This window comes from Balaenoptera physalus (genome assembly GCF_965194825.1).
Source record: "Balaenoptera physalus genome assembly, chromosome: 19".
NCBI lineage: Eukaryota > Metazoa > Chordata > Mammalia > Artiodactyla > Balaenopteridae > Balaenoptera > Balaenoptera physalus.
Window position 1 is genome coordinate 63,409,750 of NC_138900.1, and position 20,714 is coordinate 63,430,463.

Consider the following 20,714-nt stretch of genomic DNA (forward strand, 5'->3'; position numbering starts at 1 on the left):
ACCACCTCTTTAAGTGAGGCCCCCTCCGCACCTCTGTCGTCCCCTCTCCTGTCAGCAGAGGCGGAGCCATCCCCCGTCCTCCCTGAGCCTGGACCCCTCTGGGGACCCCCATCCACTCTGAGCCCCGTCATTCCCTTCCCCACCCTCCCTCCCTCTCCTCACCCCCATCCATCCTCTCCGGGGCCCAAATTGCCCCACCTCTCCCTCCCACCCACTCCCCACCGTAGGAGGGAGATTCTACAGGATGGACGTCCCCTGTAGAGTGCTGGGGGCAGGTGGAGGGAGCTTTGCCCCCCCAAGGGGCAGCATGGCAGTGGGGTGTGCATGTCCCAGTGAGGGTGTCCTGTGTGGTGGGTGACCGTGGGCTGGGGTGCCTCGCTTGTGCATCGTGGGGTTCTGGGAGAGGGGGTGTGTGTGTGTGTGTGTGTGTGTGTGTGTGTGTGTGTGTGTGTGTGTGTGTGTGTGTGTATCACACATCGTTGTGAGTGGGGGTAGCGTGGATTTCCGCTCTCCCCTTGCTCCTGGAGCCCATAGCTGGCTCTGGGCGGAAAGGGCTGGGCAGGGAAGGGGGATCTGTGCTGTGAGTGCCTGTGGCTCAGTGCCCCCCGAAACAGGCTCACACACAGCCCGACACGCACTTGCACAGCTGAACCCTCTCAAAGCCCCAGCAGCGTTCACAGCTGAAAGTCCTGGGCCGCCCTTGCAGGGAAGACCTGTCCAGACCTCTCCTGGTCCTCACAGGACTGGAGGTGGGCTCTGGAGTCCTCACGTGCTGGCCGTGAGCTGGCTCTGAGCCTCCATTTCCTCATCTGTGAAATGGGGTGATGAGCAGGCCTGGGGGCCACATCACGTGGTCGTGTCAGCCACTTGTTTAACGCTCACGCCGGCACGGGCACCTGACGGTGGGACCCCCGCCTCCGGGAACCTTGCAGTCAGGAGCAGGCTGGGGTTCTGATAACTGCTCCCTTTTCTGCCTCAGCCACAGTGGCTACTGCCCCGGGCCCAGGACTCAGGGTTCAGCTAAAGGAAGGGGAGATGTTTGAGAAGCCTTCCTGAGCTGCTGCTTTGGTTTGTGCTTGATGATGGACGCCTGCCCCGTGGCTTGGAGGGAGGGGACTAGGGGGCTCTGTCCTTGAAGGTGTGATGGTCACCCACAGGGGCCGTGCCTCCCTCTCCTCCTTCCATCAGCAAGGCTTACTAGGTCTCAAAAACACCAGGAGGAGGAGTTACCTGGTTTCAGCTGAGGCTGGAGGGGATTGGGCTCCCCCTCCCCCCCCTTCCCCTTCCCGTGGCAGCCGGAACCTTGCATCTGCACCTAGATTTCTGAGCTCCTGGCAGCCTGCTCCTACCCACTCCCCCATCCCCCAAAATAATCCAGTTCTGCCCTGGCTGATCCAGTCATCAGGCCTCGAGGTTCCCTTAGCAGACACCTCTGTTCAGACTTAACCCAACCTCCCTGGAGGAAACCAGGCTCCCAAGGGGTCCTGGAGGGGGGAGGTATAAGGCGCATGGCTGCATCCATGGGACAGGAATTGAGTGTGCGACTGAGCGTCCGACAGTGCGTGCAGCCCACGGACCCACAGCTCTGGAAGCACACACGCAAGCACGTGATGGCTGTGAGCGTATGTCCACGCGCATGTGTGTGTGTGTCAGCGTGGCCGTGGGCAGGCTGCCGGCACAGAAGGGAGAGTGGGCAGCTGCTTCCGTGCAGGCAGCGGGAGGACCTCTGCCTGAAACACCCTCCCACCCCTGGATCCCAGCCAGGGTGTCCTCCCCGGGGAGGGAGAAGGGGGCCCAGCTTCCCCAGGACCACTTGGGGTTGGGGGCGGTGGTCAGAGCCTGCCCCTTCCGGGCCAGCGCTGATTCGACCTCTCTTCTCTGCAGATTTTCCGCCGTGCGGACAAAAATGGTGAGTTTCCCTCCCAGGCTGTCCCCTGAATGAGGACCTGACTCTTTCTGGTTGGGAGTGCAGAACTCTGAATCCTGGCTCTGCTCTGTTCCTCAGTTTCCCCATCTTACGATGGCACTCCCCATAGGTCCTACTTAGTAGGGGAGCCGTGCGGATTCAGAGAGCAGGTGCTGGTGATGCTGTGATGCCTTGCCCGTGGTAAATGCTTGATGTACTTTAATCTCATGCAGCTGGGCTGGACCAGAGCAGCCCAGGCGGGGGCCCAGGAAGCCCCTAGCCTCACTGCAGGCCCTTCCCAGGCCCTGGCACACCTCCTCCTCAAAGCCACCTGATACAGTCGGTGCTGTTGCCCCCATTCTGTCAACTCCGTAGTGGCCCAGAGAGGTTCCGTGACTTGCCCGGGGTCACCCAGCTGCATGAAGACAGTCGAAGCTCTGCTGCGGACCCCAGCAGATTTCCCCACTTCACGCGGCTTCCCGAACAAAGTGAGCACGTTGTCGTGGCCAGTGAATTCAGGACACTCCACTTCTCCTGACTTGCTGGAGATGTTCCACCCTGGACCTTTCTGGAAGGCAGGGGCCAGAAGATAACAAGGTTTACCAAGGCACACCTGAGCCTCACAGTGGCCACAGAGAGCGTTTGTATTAATACCATAGTCATTATTCTTGGGCCGGAAGCAACTCTCTATGGACTTTAACCAAGGCACAGCCCCTCTCCAGGCCTCAGTTTTGCCATCTGTAAAGTGGGGTGATAACACGTAACCTGTCTGCTTCCCTGGGCTGTTGGGGAAATGCAGGGAGGAGATGGGTGGTGAACTTTTTAAAAGAGAAGCAGGCAGTGCTCAGTGTTGATTTATTCATCCATTGAGAAAATACTAATTAAGTATCAAGGCCCGTGCTGGGGAAGGAGTGGGGAACAGATGGCCCATCGCTTGCCCACTCCCCCAGGGCCTTCAGGTCCCAGGCCCTCTCGTGCGTGGGCTGGAGGTCAAGATGGCAGCACTCCCCTGGGCCCCAGCACCCCTCCCTCCTGACCCTGGGAGTTACCGTTGAGCTGCCCCCTCACTGTGTTGGGGGTAGAGCATGAGACCTTGGGGAACAGCCCTGGGCTGGAAGCTAGTGCCCAGGGGTCTCCCTCTCTCACCCACCATCCCTGGGTGTGACGGTGGCCCCTCCCAGGCCTCTTGGGATACAGGACCATCAGATGGAGTAATTCCCTATGGAGGAAGGAGAGGGACGCGGTGGGGGGACTTGAGTGGCACTCGAGAAATCGTCGTGGCATTGCGGCCTGGACAACGTCAGAGACTAGAGAAGGGGGTTTGGGGGGCCTCTCTCTACCTTCTAATGTGCAGACAGCCTGAGGTCATCACCGTGTGTTGGCCACGCCCCTCAGCAGATGACGAGGTTTTTCCAGGGAGGGATTTGGGCTTGTCCCTGTCGTGGGCCTGGCACACAGTAGGTCCTCGGTAAACAGCTGCTGGCTTACAGGTGACGGACTCATTCACCGCTGGGAGTGCGGTGTGTGTGTCCCTGGGATGCAGCCGTGTGGGTCTGACTGTGCGTCACCATTCACGCTTTTGAGAGTGTGTGCACATGAGGGTTGAATGGCCGTCTCCGACTGTTGCTGTACATACCAAGTGTGTGTGTGTGTAGTTGTGTGTGTGTGTGTGTGTGTCTTCCTGGTGGTTAGCTCTGCAGGAACCTTTGCAGTGTGTGTGTGTCTGTTTGGGTGCGTGGCTGGCGCCCTGGTCTCCCTTCAGGCACAGATGGGGTTTCATCCTCCTTGCTCATCCCCCGCCCCCCTGCACCCCGGCCCATCAGAGGCCGTGTTTCTGCCCCCTGAACACAGCTGCGGGGACCCTCGACTTTGCTCCTGAGGTCCCCACAGAGGCTGAGCCCAAGCCCACTCGTGCCCCTGGGGCCCTAGTCTTCCCGGCCGGCACCAGTGGCCGTGGGGGGTTGTCACCAGGGTTAATGGGGCGTGTGATTCTGGTTCCCAGGAAGCTTCCCGGGCCTGTGAGAAGGAGGTAGCGCCCCCACTTCGCTGCAGGGGCTGCCAGGGCTCAGCCGCCTCCCAGCTCTGTGACCTCAGGCCAATCACCAACCTCTCAGGGTCTCAGTGTCCCCATCTGTAAGTGGGGATAATCATACTAGTACCCGCTTCGAGGGGCTGTCATGGGGGGTGGAGTGAAGCTCGGGTCTTGGCATGCTGCAAGGAGCCAGCGAGCCCTCACACCAGCTGATGAGCATTGAGTGCCTTGGAAAATGGGCCTTGGTTTGTCAACAAGTGTTTGATTCTCGCCCCGTGCTTCACGGGGCGTTCACCATCTGGTGGAGACTGCCCGCAGCTGTGGAGCATCTATTAGGCACCAAGACATTAATAGACCTCCTCTGACGTTCCCTGGGCTCCTAGTGGGAGAAGAAGCATCACCCCCCTTTCCTACAGGTGCCAAAAATCAAGGCTCAGGGAGGACAAGTCAAAGATCGCAGATTCTCAGTTGGGGAGCAGAGCGGGCGGTTCTGACTGAGCCCAGCCCAGTTTGCCAACATCGTGTGGGCAGGGAATGGATGCTGGCTCTGCCCCAGTTGTCCACGGACGCAAGATGCCTGCCGCGGCCCGAGGTCGCGGGTTGGAGTGGGATCGGCCTTTGGGATCACAGGAACAAGGGCTTCGGCTCGGGCTGGCCTGGCCTGGCCTGGCCTGGTGGCTCCCAGGACAGAGGCGTCTTCGTGGAGGTGGAGCTGGAGACTGGGCGTGGCCCCCGCGGGGAGGCAGAGAGTGGGGTGCCTGCCGGGGAGCCTGGGGTGTAGGACCTGGAAGGGTGGAGGGGTGGGTGCCAGACTGCGTTTCCTCCAGGGAGCAGGGAGACTGGCGGACTCGTGGCATTTGAAAGGTCACAGAGGCTGAGCTCATGCTAATTAGTGAGGACACCTGCAAACGGCCCGCGGGGGGGGCGGGGCGGGGGGCGGGTCCTGGAGGTGCTAGGCCCTCTCGCTCCTCTAACTGGACAGAGGCCCTGGCAGATAGATGTTGCTTCCCTCACTAGCTGATCTGGGTTCGGTAGGGCTGTGGTGGGACTTTCAAGCTAAATGTCACCGAGAAGCCTTTGTGCTCAGGAGGCCTGGCGGGCCTCCCTCTGCCTGTTCTCCTGGGTGCAGACTGGATGGCGGTGCCTGGCTGCGCGGAAGGAGATGGTGGCGGGGATGGTGCCGTGCCCGTGGCAGACGTGACTAATCGATCACAGCACGCTTCCACTGAGTCCAGACCTGGCTTCGGCTTTTCCGTCTAGCCCTGTGGCTGGGGGTCTCGACACAAGACCCTGCCCCAGGTTGGGTTGGGAGCATGGACTCAGGAGCCAGGTGGCCTGGGTTCGACCTCCCGCTGAGGGACCAGGGCAAGTCCCATAACTGCTCCGTGCCTCTCTGCTCTGTAAACTGGAGGTGATGGTATACCTATGTCGTGGGGCGTTGTGAGGACCAGATGCGTGAACACACAGAGCCTGTGTGTCTGCCCTGGTTCCGCTCCCTGGCTCCTGGGTCATCATCAGTCTTGTTAAAGGAAACCTGGAAAGTGTCCTCTTTCACAGGAGACACAGAGCCATAACTTAGCATTTATGTATGTCACGGCTGGTATCGTGCACTGTTTATGGTTGGTTTCTGGGTCTTTATGTGTGAATGGGGGGGATTGTTTTGTTTTGGGGGGACTCTGGGTTTTGAAAGTTAGAAATTCATTCTCGCGTCTGTGACATTAAACCATGAGCCGGGAGAATTCCCTGGTGGTTCAGTGGTTAGGACTCCGAGCTTCCACTGCGGGGAGCGCAGGCTCGATCCCTGGTCGGGGAGCTAAGATCCTGCATGCTGTGCGGGCAAGGCCGAGAAAACAAAACAAACCTGAGCACCTGAGACAGGAAGTTGGAGGCACGCTGGACATTGCCCCAGCCCTCCACGTGCAAGCCCGTGCCCACTCTCCTGTATTCCCCTTCTCAACACGGGCGGGGCGGAGCCCAGCGCAAGGCGTGAGGATCTCCCTCTGCCTACTCAAAGTTGCCCTACTTTGAGTCCCTGCAGAGCTGTTGGCAGCGGAGATAGAAGCTCCAGAGCCTTTAAAATGTGCGAGTGGCTTCTGCCTGGGTCCAAGTAGGTCTGCCGTGTCTGATTGGGCGGATTGTGCCCTGCTCAAGGGCAGCTACTTGAGAGAATTGAGGGCCTCAGATCCAGCCTGCACGGCCCTCCCCTCACGTGCTCTGATGCTGTACTGCATCTCCTCACCACCCCCACCAGGAAGCACGTTTCTTTCTAATCCACACAACGTGCCATGTGGGCTCTCGAGGGCTTTGACTGCAGACTTGCCGGAAGTAATGAAGGGGGTCTGCAGAGAGGGCCTGGGGCTCACCCGTTTCCCTGACCTCCGCTGTCTGCCACAGATGCGGCCCCTTTAAGGAGGAGCAGGAAGCGGTCTAAGATCAGTGAGGAGGGGGTTGTGGCTTCCGGGATGGGATGGGGAGGTGGGTGCACTGAGCGGGAGAGCCCAGATGGGAGGAGCGGAGGCTGGAAGCTTGGGGAGTCGCTGGAGCTCTGCTGGGAGCCTCTCTCTCAGGGGCCCAGCTGCCCCCAACCCATGAGAACTTCCCCAGCGGGTGCTGGTACCCAGGGCAACCGCAAGTGGAGGCCGAAGAGGTGAGACGGGGAGGGAAGCGTTGGGACAGGTATGTCAGCTGTGAGGGCCCCTCGTCCAGAGCCCAGCCCCTCCCCACCCCAGAGCCCCAGGCCTGGCACCACCTCCTCCGGGGTTTGGCATCCTCAGGGCTGCATCCTTGGCCCGGTGAGTGCCACCGTTGGTAGCGGGCTCACGTCAGACCCTGTGAGGGCAGAGTGGAGGGGGGTCATTCCCTCCCCAGAATCAGGACCTGGGTGCTGAGGCGGAGATGATTAAAGTGTGCGGAGGTTATCTGGGCTTTTGGAACCAAAAGAGAGTGGTCATCAGACTGCCTCCAGGTGGTCAGGTGACTGGGAGAGGAGGTTGCCTGACAGGCTCAGGTGTGCTCTACCTACTTGTTGACTGCGGGCCTTAATGAGCCCCAGCAGTTGCTGGTTTGGGGATTATCTGTAAATGGTGTTGGTCTGTTGGTTTGGGAATTAGCTAGATGAGTCTGTGATCTCCGTGAACTGGAGTTTGCTGGTTAATTTGGATTAGCGGCACCGGCAGGGATGATCTGAGCTGGGGTTTATCTGCTAGTTTGGGAATTAGCGGGGCAGGCGGGGATTACCTGGCTGGAGTTTCCCTGTTGGTTTGGGAATTGTCTGGGTCTGGGGATGTCCCATCTGTTAGACATCAGCTGCTCTCCCCCCACCCCTTCCTCGCAGATGACGGGAAGTTATCCTTGGAGGAGTTCCAGCTCTTCTTTGCAGATGGCGTCCTCAACGAGAAAGAACTAGAGGGTCTCTTCCACACCATCGACTCCGACAATACCAAGTGAGCTAAGTCCTGGGGGCTGGGGCCGGGAGGCAGCGTTTCCCTTCTCTCGCAGTGGCCAGTCTCCACTGCCCACTCCCCTGGAGGCACAGAGACCTCAAAGTCCCCAAACCTGCTAATCCAGAAGTCCCATCTGTTTGGCCCCGACTGGCCACTGGCGGGGCGATCTGGGGAATGGATAGGTTGATACTGCGTTGGCAAGTGTTTGTCTTTTCTGAGCACACATGGCGAAGCTGGGAGAGACCGTAGATTTGCAGAGTATACACCGGATAACGAAAGGGAGAGATGAGCCCCCTCGACCTAGTTCTGACCCCAGCACCTCGTGCTTATCCCCGGTCCCAACACGAGCTCTGTGATCCCTCATCCTCACCGGATCCCGTCTTAAACCAAACTGATCTTCACTCTGACCTGAACTCCCCTTCTCACCCTGTACCTGATCACCGTTTCTCCAACCCAGCCGGAACCCTAACCTGTGTCTCAATCAATCCCAAACTCCGGCCCCAGCCCTAAAACTCTAAATCCCTAAATCGAGTACAAAGTGCGCATTCTACTCACACGTACCCGACCCTTCCCAACCTGAACTCCAGCCTTGCCCTCTCCGAGTGATCCCCCGGCAGGATGAGCCCCGAGCCCCCTTCTCCACTCCACACCTGAGTTCCTCGGGGCTGTTTGGAGCAGATTTGATAAGCTGGGGTCCCCTGTGACAGGCTAGAGATGGTCTGGACGAGGAGCTGCCACCAGGCCCGTTGGCAAGGGACGTAGCACGGGGGCGCCTGGGGCCAGAGGTGGGGCGGAGCGTCCTGGGAGCCGGGGTGGGGCAGGCGGAGGGGGAAAGGCCCCGTGAAAGAAACGGCTTCCTGCCGCAGGCTCCAGGGGAGGGCTTTGTTTCTGGAGCGAGACGGAGGTTCTGAGCAGTTCCTGCAGCGCCCCGGGGAGCTTGAAAGGGCTGCGGCAGGTGCCTGTCGATTATTCATCCTCATTCGCGCAGCTGGGTCTGGGAGGAGGCGGCACTGGAGAGCGTATGTGAGTGCGGGCGGGCGGACTTCCCACTAGCAAAGGCCAGACCTCTAAAGACATTTGGGTGTTTTCTTTCCAACGTTCCCCAGAGTGTGAGCTGTAAACATCCCCTCCTTGGGATGCTAAACAGGTTTTCTACCCAAAACCGTTCACACGGCTCAGAAAGGTCGGTGAAATGCTGCTTTGAGTACCATGAAGCAGGCTTCGTTTCTGCAGGACTTGTCGGAACTTTTCACCAGGTGATGCGGATTGGGGGAACCTCCAAGACAGAGTTTGCAGAGCCTTTTCCCAGAAGCCTCTCGATGAAGCCGGCACACTCTGTAGGCCGGCGTGTCTCAGTGAGGGAACTGGGGCCCAGAAAGGGAAGGTTATCAGGACCTGCACAAAGCTCAGGTCCCTTGGCGTCCGCCGCCAGCACACCGCCCCGCGCCGTGTCTGCGTTCCAAGGCTGCCGCCTGCGCCTTCCCCGGCGTGGGTGGCCTTCTCGTGCTCGGCCTCCTCTGAAGAAGGACAGGAGGATCCCAGGCCTAGAGTGAGAGCAAGGAGGGCCACCCGCACCCCCAGCAGAGCCCAGGACCCAGCAGGCAGGGACGCCCGGGGCAGTGCGTCGCGTGAGAGTTTTGTTGACAGCCTGTAATAGCCATGGGCTATTCCCCTCCCTCTTGCCAGCCCCCGGTTTAGCCCCATCTGCTCCTGATGTGTGGTGGGCAGGCTTTGGGAGAGGAAAGCGGTGGGGAAGCATGGTGAGGGGGTCAGACAGACGCACAGACATGGAACCCTCTGGAGGGGGCGGCATTCTTCACCTGCTGTTCCCGCATCTGTGAAGCCGGGGTCACGGTGCCAGCGCATAGGATGAAAAGAGAAGAGGCCCGGGAGGTGTTTTGCCAGCTGCACTAGGCTGTGCTCGCTAGGCAGGGAAGGAGGGCCGGAGGCACGGCACAGGCTTGTCCCTGAGTCCCTCTCATTCTCTCTCTGCAGCCATGTGGACACCAAGGAGCTGTGTGGTAGGTGCTGGCTGTGCAGGGACCGAGGCTTGGGTGGGGTGTGTTTTTTGGGAGGGGAGGGGCCTGGGGAGAGGCAATCAATGAGGGGCACAGACGGGATTGGTGGGAGGACCCAGGGGGAGGGGCATGATCTCCTATGACCTTTGACCCCTGCCTTCCCTTCCTCCAGATTACTTTGTGGACCACATGGGGGACTACGAGGACGTCCTGGCCTCCCTGGAGACCTTGAATCACTCTGTCCTGAAGGCCATGGGCTACACCAAGGAGGTCAGCGGGTGCGGGTGGCCCTCGGGGGGCCAGGGCTTGAGTGCTGGTTTGGGTCTGCATTCCCCCAGGACATGGTCACGCAAGGGTGCCTGGATTTGTGATGACAAGTGTTGGGCGAATCTGGCTCTGAAGTGGGCTTTGCTTGGAGCTTCTAGAGAGAGTGAGGGAAACTGTGCAGTGAGTGGAGTGGCTTGGTGAATGGCACTGTCTAGCCGTGTCTGGTTCGGAGCGTGAGGCCCTTTCCCACGGTTGGGCTTGGTCCTGGGGTGGAGTCCTAGGAAGGGAGTGGCAGTCACACTGAGGACTCCAGGGTCCTTGGACAGGTGTCACACCTGACGATGCCATGCCCTTTACAGCAGGGTTACGGATGGGGAGGGATCGGGGTGGATTTGAGCATCTGAACTTGACCGGGAATCTGAGGGTGTCTGGGGTGAGAACGCCGTGTCCAGACCAGGAGACGTGAGCTGGGCGGTGGATCCACTAGGAGTGTTGGGGGGGAGCCGGGTGCAGGACTCTTTGCGTGTCCTGGAGAGAGGGCTCGGGTGTGGCTTCAGAGTCTGTGCCCGCAGGCCTGTCACCTCCTTGTTGGCATTTATGCCCTGGAGGAGGGCAGAAGGAGGGAGATGGGGCAGGTTGTGGGCTGGGCGTCATTGTAGCTCAGATGGGCGTAAGCAGCCCGCCTCCCAGCTCCGTTTCCCACCTGTGAGCCTGCACCTGCTCTCGCTGGTGCTTCTGGGGGGAGCAGTGGGGTGTGTTCCTTCTCTGTATCCACGGAGAAGAGTCACCGTGAGTTTCCCAAGGATCTACGACAGCCAGGATTAAACGCTCACTTAATCCCCCCAGCAACCCTGTGGGTAGTGACACTCACTCATAACTATAAGTGACATAGCTATGGAAACATAGCTCGCATAACTATGGAAACAGAGGCTCGGAAAGGTGAACCCTGTAGGGTCGTGGCCAGACAGCCAGAGCTTCCTACTGAAATGGGAGGGGAAACTGAGTCAGGGACCTGGCCGGAGGTATGGAGCACAGCATGGGAGCAAGCTGACCAAGGCGTGTAGAAGGGAGTGGGCCACGCTGTGATGGACATGTAATGCCTGAGGGCGTGCAGCCTACCTGAGCTGTGGGAGCTCAGGAAAGACCAGCGCCACCTGCTGGTTGAGGCCAGGGAGCTTAGCTGATAAAGTTAGCCAGACCAGGCTGAAGGACCCCAGCCAGTCACTTCTCTTTCTGAACCTCAGTTTCTCCATCTGTGGAATGGGAGCATTCACTTTATAGAGTCCTTACAAGGACTGAACAAAGTAAAAGGTCTCTAAGCTGCTTAGCACAGGGTCTGGCACAGAGCAAAGGCGACTGTTAGTATCATTAGGCCCCTATTGTGTGCCCAGTCATAGGAAAGATCAGTTCTGTATGTTTTGTTCAGATGCTACTCGGTTCCTGCTCTACCAGGTGCTGGAGAATCCCTTTCTTCCCATATATCCAAAAACAGCTGGGCCTGATCCTGAACCTCCACGAACCCACATTTCCATTTGTGTCCTAGCGTCATGCTGTTTTGAGTCTTGGTGTTTGAAGTATATTTTAACGTTGTGTGAGACTAATTCCCTTTCATTGTTCATCCTTGGACATTATTTGATATTCTGAAAGTATCAAGATGTGCAGGGGGTTAGAAGGCAGCATGGAAAGCCCCCAAGCTCTGGAACCCTTGCGCAGTGTGTCAGCCCCAGCTCCGCTCCTCACGGCTGAGTAAGGCACACTGGATGCCCACATGGGACTCCTTGCGATTGAACTCACCGCCTTGAGCCTCAGTTTTGAAATCTGGGAATGGAGCCACTGCCCAGCAATGTTGTCTTCCGTATTAGTAAAACGCGTACTTGTTTCTTGGTCTTTGGGCATAACTATTCAGAGATGTGACACAATTCTCTATCAAGAGACGATTTTATTTTATTTTTTAAAATTTATTGGAGTATAGTTGACTTACAATGCTGTGTTAGTTTCAGGTATACAGCAAAGTGATTCAGTTATACATATATTCATTGTTTTCTCATTGTTTATGAGATTCTTTTCTCATATAGGTTATCAAAGATTATTGAGTAGAGTTCTCTGTGCTATACAGTAGGTCCTTGTTGGTTATCTATCTTATATGTAGTAGTGTGTGTATGTTAATCCCAAGCTCCTGATTTATCCCTCCCGCCTCTCCACGTTTCCCCTTTGGTAACCAGAAGTTTCTTGTCAATATCTGTAAATCTGTTTCTGGCTTTTTTTAATCTCTTCAAAATATTGTGTTCTTTTGGTTGTTTAAAAATTTCTATTGGAGTATACTAGATTTACAATGTTGTGTTAGTTTCAGGTGTACAGCAAAGTGAATGTTATATATATATATCCATTATCTTTCAGATTCTTTCTCCATATAGGTTGTTACAGAATATTGAGTAGTGTTCCCTGTGCTATGCAGTAGGTTCTTATTCGTTATCCATTTTATTTATAATAGTGTGTATATATTAATCCCAGCCTCCTAATTTATCACTTTCCCCCATGTTTCCTCTTTGGTAGCCATAAGTTTGATTTTGATATCTGTGAGTCTGTTTCTGTGTTGTAAATAAGTTCATTTGTATCATTTTTTAAAAAATTAGATTTCACATATGAGCGGTATCATACGATGTTTGTCTTTCTCTGTCTGACTTACTTCAGTTAGTATGATAATTTCTAGGTCCATCCATGTTGCCACAAATGACATTATTTTGTTCTTTTTTATGGCTGAGTAATATTCCATTGTATATATGTGCCACATCTTCTTTATCCATTCATCTGTCGATGGACATTTAGGTTGTTTCCATGACCTGGCTATTGTAAGTAGTGCTGCAGTGAACATTGGGGTACATGTGTCTTTTTGAATTATGGTTTTCTCAGGGTATATGCCCAGGAGTGGGATTGCTGGGTCATATGGTAGTTCTATTTTTAGTTTTTTAAGGAACCTCCATACTGTTCTCCATAGTGGCTGTATCAATTTACATTCCCACCAACAGTGCAAGAAGGTTCTCTTTTCTCCACACCCTCTCCAGCATTTGTTGTCTGTAGACCTTTTGATGATGGCCATTCTGACCGTGTGAGGTGATACCTCATTGTAGTTTTTTTTGTTTGTTTGTTTTGTTTTGTTTTAAATTTTTGGCTGTGTTGCGTCTTTGTTGCTGCATGCAGCCTTTCTCTAGTTGCAATGAGCAGGGGCTACTCTTCGTTGCAGTGTGCGGGCTTCTCTTGTTGTGGAGCACAGGCTCTAGAGCACAGGCTCAGTAGTTGTGGTGCACGGGCTTAGTTGCTCCACGGCATGTGGGATCTTCCCAGACCAGGGGTCGAACCCATGCCCCCTGTGTTGGCAGGCAGGTTCTTAACCACTGTGCCACCAATCCCTCTGATTGTAGCTTTGATTTGCATTTCTCTGATAATCAGCGATGTTGAGCATCTTTTCAAGTGCTTTTTGGCCATCTGTATATCTTCTTTGGAGAAATGTCTACTTTGATCCTCTGCCCATTTTTTGATTGGGTTTGGTTTTTTTGATATTGAGCTGTATGAGCTATTTGTATATTGTGGAGATTAAGCCCTTGTCAGTCGCTTCGTTTGCAAATATTTTCTCCCATTCTGTGGGTTGTCTTTTCGTTTTGTTTATGGTTTCCTTTGCTGTGTAAAAGCTTTTAAGTTTAATTAGGTCCCATTTGTTTATTTTTGGTTTTATTTTCATTACTCTAGGAGGTGGATCAAAAAAGATATTGCTGCAATTTATGTCAAAGAGTGTTCTGCCTATGTTTTCCTCTAAGAGTTTTAGAGTATCCGGTATTACATTTAGGTCTTTAATCCATTTTGAGTTTATTTTTGTGTATGGTGTTAGAGAATGTCCTAATATCATTCTTTTGAACTGCTATCCAGTTTTCCCAGCACCACTTATTGAAGAGACTGTCTTTTCTCCATTGTACATTCTTGCCTCCTTTGTCATAGATTAGGTGACCATAGGTGAGTGGGTTTATCTCTGGGCTTTCTATCCTGTTCCATTGATCTATATTTCTGTTTTTGTGCCATTACCATACTGTTTTGATGACTGTAGTTGTAGTATATTCTGAAGTCAAGGAGCCTGATTCCTCCAGCTCTGTTTTTCTTTCTCAGGATTGCTTTGGCTATTCGGAGTCTTCTGTGTTTCCACACAAATTTAAAAATTTTTTGTTCTAGTTCTGTGAAAAATGCCATTGTTAATTTGATAGGGATTGCATTTAGTCTGTAGATTGCCTTGGATAGTATAGTCACTTGGACAATATTGATTCTTCCAATCCAAGAACGTGATATATCTTTGCATCTGTTTGTGTCATCTTCGATTTCTTTCATCGGCGGCTTACAGTTTTCAGAATACAGGTCTTTTGTCTCCTTAGGTAGTTTTATTCCTAGGTATTTTATTCTTTTTGATGTGATGGTAAAAGGGAGAGGATTTTAACATCTACCAGTACAACCTAAAGCAGTTTGCAGGATTTTTGCTGTTGGAGTGTACCAAAGGCTGCATGATTTCCTAGTGATGGTGGTGATGCTATGATAGGTTGTCACAATGGTGACTGGCATTTCTTGCATGTTTTCTAACAAGTTTTTGTTTGGAGAAGTGCAGCTCATTGATTATTTCAAATACTTCTCTTGCATCCATTGATTTAAGGTGACTCATTTGCTTTTGTAGATATGCAGTCATAGTATCATTGTTAACTAGTGTAGTTACTGTCTTCATTTCTGATATGTGTTCCTCCTATTTCTCTGTTGTGTCCTGTTGCATTTACCCTGAATTCTCAAACATTGTAATGGCACTACGTCGCACATCCTTGTTTTGCTCCTGATGTTCAAATGCATCTCTGTAGTAGTTCTTCACTAATTATAATATTAATACCAGCTCTTATTTTAGAAATAAAGTCTTCAGTCTGTTAAAAAATATTTTTGTGTTCCCTTCGTTAAATGTTGCCTTAGGGGGTGGTAGTGAATTTTTTTCAAATGCCCTTTTGGTATTTTTTTTCAGGGATCATATGATTTTTCTTAACCTATTGATGGGGTGGATTCTATTATTAGATTCTCTCCTATTGAACAGTCCTTAGCTTTCTGTGATAAACACTAATTGGCACATTATTCTTTTACCACGTTGCTGAATCCTGTCACTAGCTGAGTGTTTTATCTCTGTCTCTATCAGGAATTGAGATTGGGTGATAGGGAGTGAATTGTAGGTGGTTTTGAATATCTTTCTGTGTGTGAATCAGCTTCTTTAACTTAGAATCATGTTTCTATTCAAAAATAGAAAGAATTAATCCATAGGCTTGGGTTGAAGTACCAAACAGGGGGAGGGGATTATTATAATAGTGATTTTAAAGTCAATCCTAATTTTAGGTAAACTTTTGGTGTCCATTTTAGTATATTTTTAAACAAAGCTGCCATGGACATGTTCAGTTTTATGATCGATTGTATATAGTATGTTCTTATGATTTTTTAAAAAAAATTCTAAAACATTGAAACAAAACAGGCACATAACGTTTAATAAAACATCTGCTGTTACAGCTCAGGTCTTGATTTAAATTTTGTCCTATTTTGCTACATTTAAACTTCTATTTAACAGAGTTTTGCCTGTTTTAATTAGTTGTTTCTAGAAACGAGCCCCTGACACATTTATTTAAATTTAATTTATACAGTATGTTTTCTCCTGTATTTATTTTTTAAATTCTTTTCTTTCCTTTAAAAAAAATCTTTTGTATTGAAGTATAGTTGATTTGCAATATCGTGTAAGATTCAGGTGTACAGCACAATTCAGTTTTATATATATATATATATTCTTTTTCAGATTCTTTTCCCTTATAGGTTATTAGATAATATTGAGTAGCATTCCCTGTGCTATACAGTAGGTCCTTGTTGGTTATCTGTTTTATATATAGTAGTGTGTATATGTTAATCCCAGCTTCCTAATTTATCCCTTCACCACCCCGCTTTCCCCCTTGGTAACCATAAGTTTGTCTTCTGTGTCTGTGAGCCTCTGTTTTGGAAGTAAGTTCATTTGTGTCTTTTTTTTTCTGTTAGATTCTACATGTAAGCGATATCATGATACTTGTCCTTCTCTGTCTGGCTTACTTCACTTAGTATGATAATCTCTAGGTCCATCCATGTTGCTGCAAAGGGCACTATTTCATTCTTTTTTTTATGGCTGAGTAATATTCCATTGTATATATGTACCACATCTTTTTTATGCATTCCTCTGTCAGTAGACATTGAGGTTGCGTCCATGTCTTGGCTATTGTAAATAGTGCTGCAATGAACATTGGGGGTGCATGTATCTATTTTTTTTTTAATTTTTATTGGAGTGTAGTTGATTTACAATGTTGCGTTAGTTTCAGGTGTACAGCAAAGTGAATCAGTTATACATATACATATATCCACTCTTTTTTAGGTTATTTTCCCATATAGGCCATTACAGAGTATTGAGTAGAGTTCCCTGTGCTGTACAGTAGGTCCTTATTAGTTATCTATTTAGAAGTGTGTACATGTCAATCCCAATCTCCCAATGTATCCCTCTACCCCCTTACCCCCTGGTAACCATAAGTTTGTTTTCTACATCTGTGACTCTTTCTGTTTTGTAAAGAAGTTCATTTGTACCCTTTTTTTAGATTCCACATATAAGCGATATCATATGATGTTTGTCTTTCTCTGTCTGACTTATTTCACTCAGTATGACAATCTTCAAATGGCATTATTTTGTTCTTTTTTTAAGGATGAGAAATATTCCATTGTATATATGTACCACATCTTCTTTATCCATTCCTCTGTTGATGGACATTTAGGTTGCTTCCATGTCCTGGCTATCGTAAATAGCGCTGCAGTGAACATTGGGATGCGTCTATCTTTTCGAATTATGGTTTTCTCCAGGTATATGCCCAGAAGTGGGATTGCTGGGTCATATGGTAGTTCTATTTTTTGTTTTTTGAGAAACCTCCATACTGTTCTCCATAGTGGCTGTACCAATTTACATTCCCACCAACAGTGTAGGAGGGTTTCCTTTTCTCCACACCCTCTCCAGCATTTATTGTTTGTAGATTTTTTTTATGACAGCCATTTTGACTGGTATGAGGTGGTACTTCATGGTAGTTTTGATTTACATTTCTCTAATAATTAGCAGTGTTGAACATCTTTTCATGTGCTTTTTGGCTACCTGGATGTCTTCTTTGGAGAAATGTCTGTTTAGGTCTTCTTCCCATGTTTTGATTGGCTTATTTGTTTGTTTTTGATATTGAGCTATATGAATTGTTAATATATTTCAGCATTGAATTTCTTGTCAGTCGCACTGTTTGCAGATATTTTCTCCCATTCTGTGGGTTGTCTTTTCATTTTGTGTATAGTTTCCTTTGCTGTGCAGAAGCTTTTAAGTTTGATTAGGTCCCATTTGTTTATTTTTGGTTTTACTTTCATTACTCTAGGAGGTGGATCAAAAAAGATATTGCTGCGATTTATGTCAAAGAGTGTTCTGCCTATGTTTTCCTCTGAGAGTTTTAGAGTATCCGGTATTACATTTAGGTCTTTAATCCATTTTGAGTTTATTTTTGTATATGGTGTTAGAGAGTGTCCTAATTTCATTCTTTTAAACTGCTGTCCAGTTTTCCTGGCACCACTTATTGAAGAGACTGTCTTTTCTCCATTTGTATGTTCTTGCCTCCTTTGTCATAGATTAGTTGACCATAGGTGAGTGGGTTTATTTCTGGGCTTTCTATCCTGTTCCATTGATCTATATTTCTGTTTTTGTGCCAGTACCATACTGTTTTGATGACTGTAGCTTTGTAGTATATTCTGAAGTCAAGGAGCCTGGTTCCTCCAGCTCTGTTTTTCTTTCTCAGGACTGCTTTGGCTATTCGGGGTCTTTTGTGTTTCCATACAAATTTTGAAATTTTTTGTCCTAGTTCTGTGAAAAATGCCATTGGTAATCTGATAGGGATTGGATTGAATCTGTAGATTGCCTTGGGTAGTATGGTCATTTTGGCAATATTGATTCTGTATCTACTACTGAATCTACTGTATTTATAGTTTTTATCATTATTATTTCCTACCACCTATTTCCTTAGGTTTATTGTTGTTGCTATACTTTTTCATATGTGAAAAGGAATGCTTACATTTTTTTGGATAATAAAGTTTGAAATTTTAGAAATCTACCTTTGAATGATACTTTCACTGCAATGATAGATTTTAGTATATAGGATTAATATTTCCTCTCTCAATATTCTCTAATAGTTTGTTATGTCCTCACTCATTTCTCATTTCATAGTATTAGGATAAAACCAAGTAACCAGTAGTTTGTATTCTATTTTTTTAAATTTTTTTGAAATTTCTTCACTACATATTATTTTGATTAAAAAAAAATTTTTTTTTAATTTGATTGTGCCGGGTCTTAGTTGCAGCAGGCAGGCTCCTTAGTTGTGGCTCGTGGGCTCCTTAGTTGTGGCATGCGAACTCTTGCGGCATGCATGTGGGATCTACTTCCCTGACCAGGGCTCAAACCCAGCCTCCTGCGTTGGGAGCGTGGAATCTTATCCACTGTGCCACCAGGGAAGTCCCATATTATTTTGTTTTTATAATTCTCCCATGGATACTTGGGAAGAAGATGTGGATCATACTTTCAGAGTATAAAATCTGAAAATAGCTATCCCTTCTTTGTTGTGAAATATATGTTGTTAAAAGACAACTTTGTAAAAAGGTAAATTTGTCTCTTGTACAAATATAAAGTATACACATGTGAAAGATTTTATTTCACTCCTTAATTTGAGAACCAGTAAGATGTTACACTGTCTCCAAGGAAAATTCAAAGAACATTTGCCATGTACATAGGCAACCAGGAATTCTGAGATGAATCTGTGAATAAATGCAAAATTGGTCACTGTTCATAGGACAATAGTCAGTTGAATTCTGCCAGACAAAATTCATATGCATTTCTGTGGATGAGAATTATTTGCATTATTGTCAAGTTTTTACATGCTAGAGTTTTTTGTTCTGTTTTTTTTGTTTTTTTTTTAAACATCTTTATTGGAGTATAATTGCTGTACAATGGTGTGTTAGTTTCTGCTTTATAACAAAGTGAATGTTCTGTTTTTTAATTTTATTTATTTTTTGGCTATGTGGGGTCTTCATTGCTGCACGCAGCCTTTCTCTAGTTGCGGTGAGCGGGGGCTATTCTTCGTTGTGGTGGCTTCTCGTTGCAGAGCATGGGCTCTAGGTGCGTGGGCTTCAGTAGTTGCAGTGAGTGGGCTCAGTCGTTGTGGCTCGCGGGCTCTAAAGTGCAGCCTCAGTAGTTGTGGCGCACAGGCTTAGTTGCTCCGCGGCATGTGGGATCTTCCTGGACCAGGGCTCGAACCCGTGTCCCCTGCATTGGCAGGCGGATTCTTAACCACTGCACCACCAGGGAAGTCCTACATGCTAGAGTTTTAAAAGTAGCTCCCAAAGGAGGAAAGACCTAGATAACCTAGAAGGGTGTATTAGACAAGGAACCCAGTAATCTTTTTTGCCCATTTTAAAGACTTGCACATTTTCCCAGTAATGCCCTTTACAATAGACATTTATTATTTCTAATTTATCTGTCCTGTGGGACACTGGTGAACTAATTTCTCACACTAGATTGTGTTTTGACATTTAATCTTTAAAACTCTAATATTTCCTTCCTGTATATTTAGCCATGCCATTTGACGCCTATAGACCTTGTTGTAATACTTTTGTTACCTAAATGGTACATATTCAATTTTCAAAATTTAGGAAGTAGAGAAAAATATAAAGAAAAATTTCAAATCACTTCTAATTCCCACTATCTCTAACCACTGTTACCACTTTATTACCATTGAGCCTTTTTTTCTCTGGGTATTTCTCTAATACACTTAAAATCATTCTGTATACAAAAATTTTCTTTTTTTCCCCTAACATTTTAACAAACACCTTTCCCATGTTAATAAAACTGTTTAAAAGTATCATTTTAAGTGTTCTTACTTAAATTTACATACTATTCCTCTGTTCTTGGGGATGGTAGATTATTTCCAGGTTTTTGCTATTATCAATTAACACTGTATCCTTGGGACATCAGTATTTGTCCACATTTTGCATTATTTCTTAAGGATAGATCATCAAAAGTAGAGAATTACTGGGCAGTCTCAGGCTCTTGATATAAAGTAGAATTGCCTTATAAAGTGGTTATATTCATCTAACCCTGCATAGCCGTACTTGAAGCAATATCCTGTCCCGTTGCACGAAGATTTAATAATGCACGAAGATTTAATAATGTCATGTCCGTGTAATGCATTACGCCTTCTGTCATTTATTCTTACCCTTTTAATCTTATGTAATACTTTCCCATTAAATTCTACCTTGATCGTGATATTGCAACTCGTCCTCATCATTCGATCAAATTTGGTAGCAGAATCTTTGCACAGGCTTTTCTTTGCAAATCCTTTGGTGCTCTTTTGCTTTATATATGCCTCCAGATGGACCTCATTTAGTCAAATCTGGGACTGTGTCTTTACGTGGGGCAGTTTAGGCTGATTTTCTTTATTGTTATGATCTGTCTGGCCTGGCTGCTGTCATAATCTTATATGCTTCCCATTTTTTAATGATCCTTCGTCTTTTTTGACATTTTACCTTTTGGTAGTCTGCTTTGTTTATAACATTGATTATGATTTCAAAGGTAAATATTCTAGTTTTCATTTTACTAGGGACTTCTAAAACATACATTGTTAAACACTCTTAATCCTGTTTTTATACCTGGCTAATAAAGAACACTTTCTCTTCCCTCTTGTGAAATTAAAACAATTTTTGAGATGATTGGCTCTTTTTCCATACTTTGACACTCTTTATTCCCTTAATCCAGTGCGATTAAAATTTAACTATTAGTGATCAATGTTTTTATTTCCTAACCTCTGTAACCTTCATTTTCATTTGGATGATCGCCCTCACTTTTTTTCCACAACTTCCCTATTCAAGAATATTTTTCTGTGATTCACCCCTAGAAGATTTGGGAGAAATTC

At 48.6% G+C, this 20,714-nt stretch overlaps 1 protein-coding gene across 2 annotated transcripts in view; it reads left to right on the top strand.

The window, feature by feature from the left end:
* Positions 1-20,714, top strand: part of NECAB2 (N-terminal EF-hand calcium binding protein 2) — a 39,130-nt gene that overhangs the window by 919 nt on the left and 17,497 nt on the right. The window contains exons 2-6 of one of the 2 annotated variants that reach the window (XM_082437241.1): positions 1,885-1,909; positions 6,333-6,374; positions 7,273-7,381; positions 9,377-9,402; positions 9,572-9,669. In XM_082437241.1, coding sequence (XP_082293367.1) covers positions 1,885-1,909; positions 6,333-6,374; positions 7,273-7,381; positions 9,377-9,402; positions 9,572-9,669 — 300 coding nt within the window. The remainder of the gene's footprint in view (positions 1-1,884; positions 1,910-6,332; positions 6,375-7,272; positions 7,382-9,376; positions 9,403-9,571; positions 9,670-20,714) is intronic. The other variant, XM_082437242.1, reaches the window with a different exon arrangement.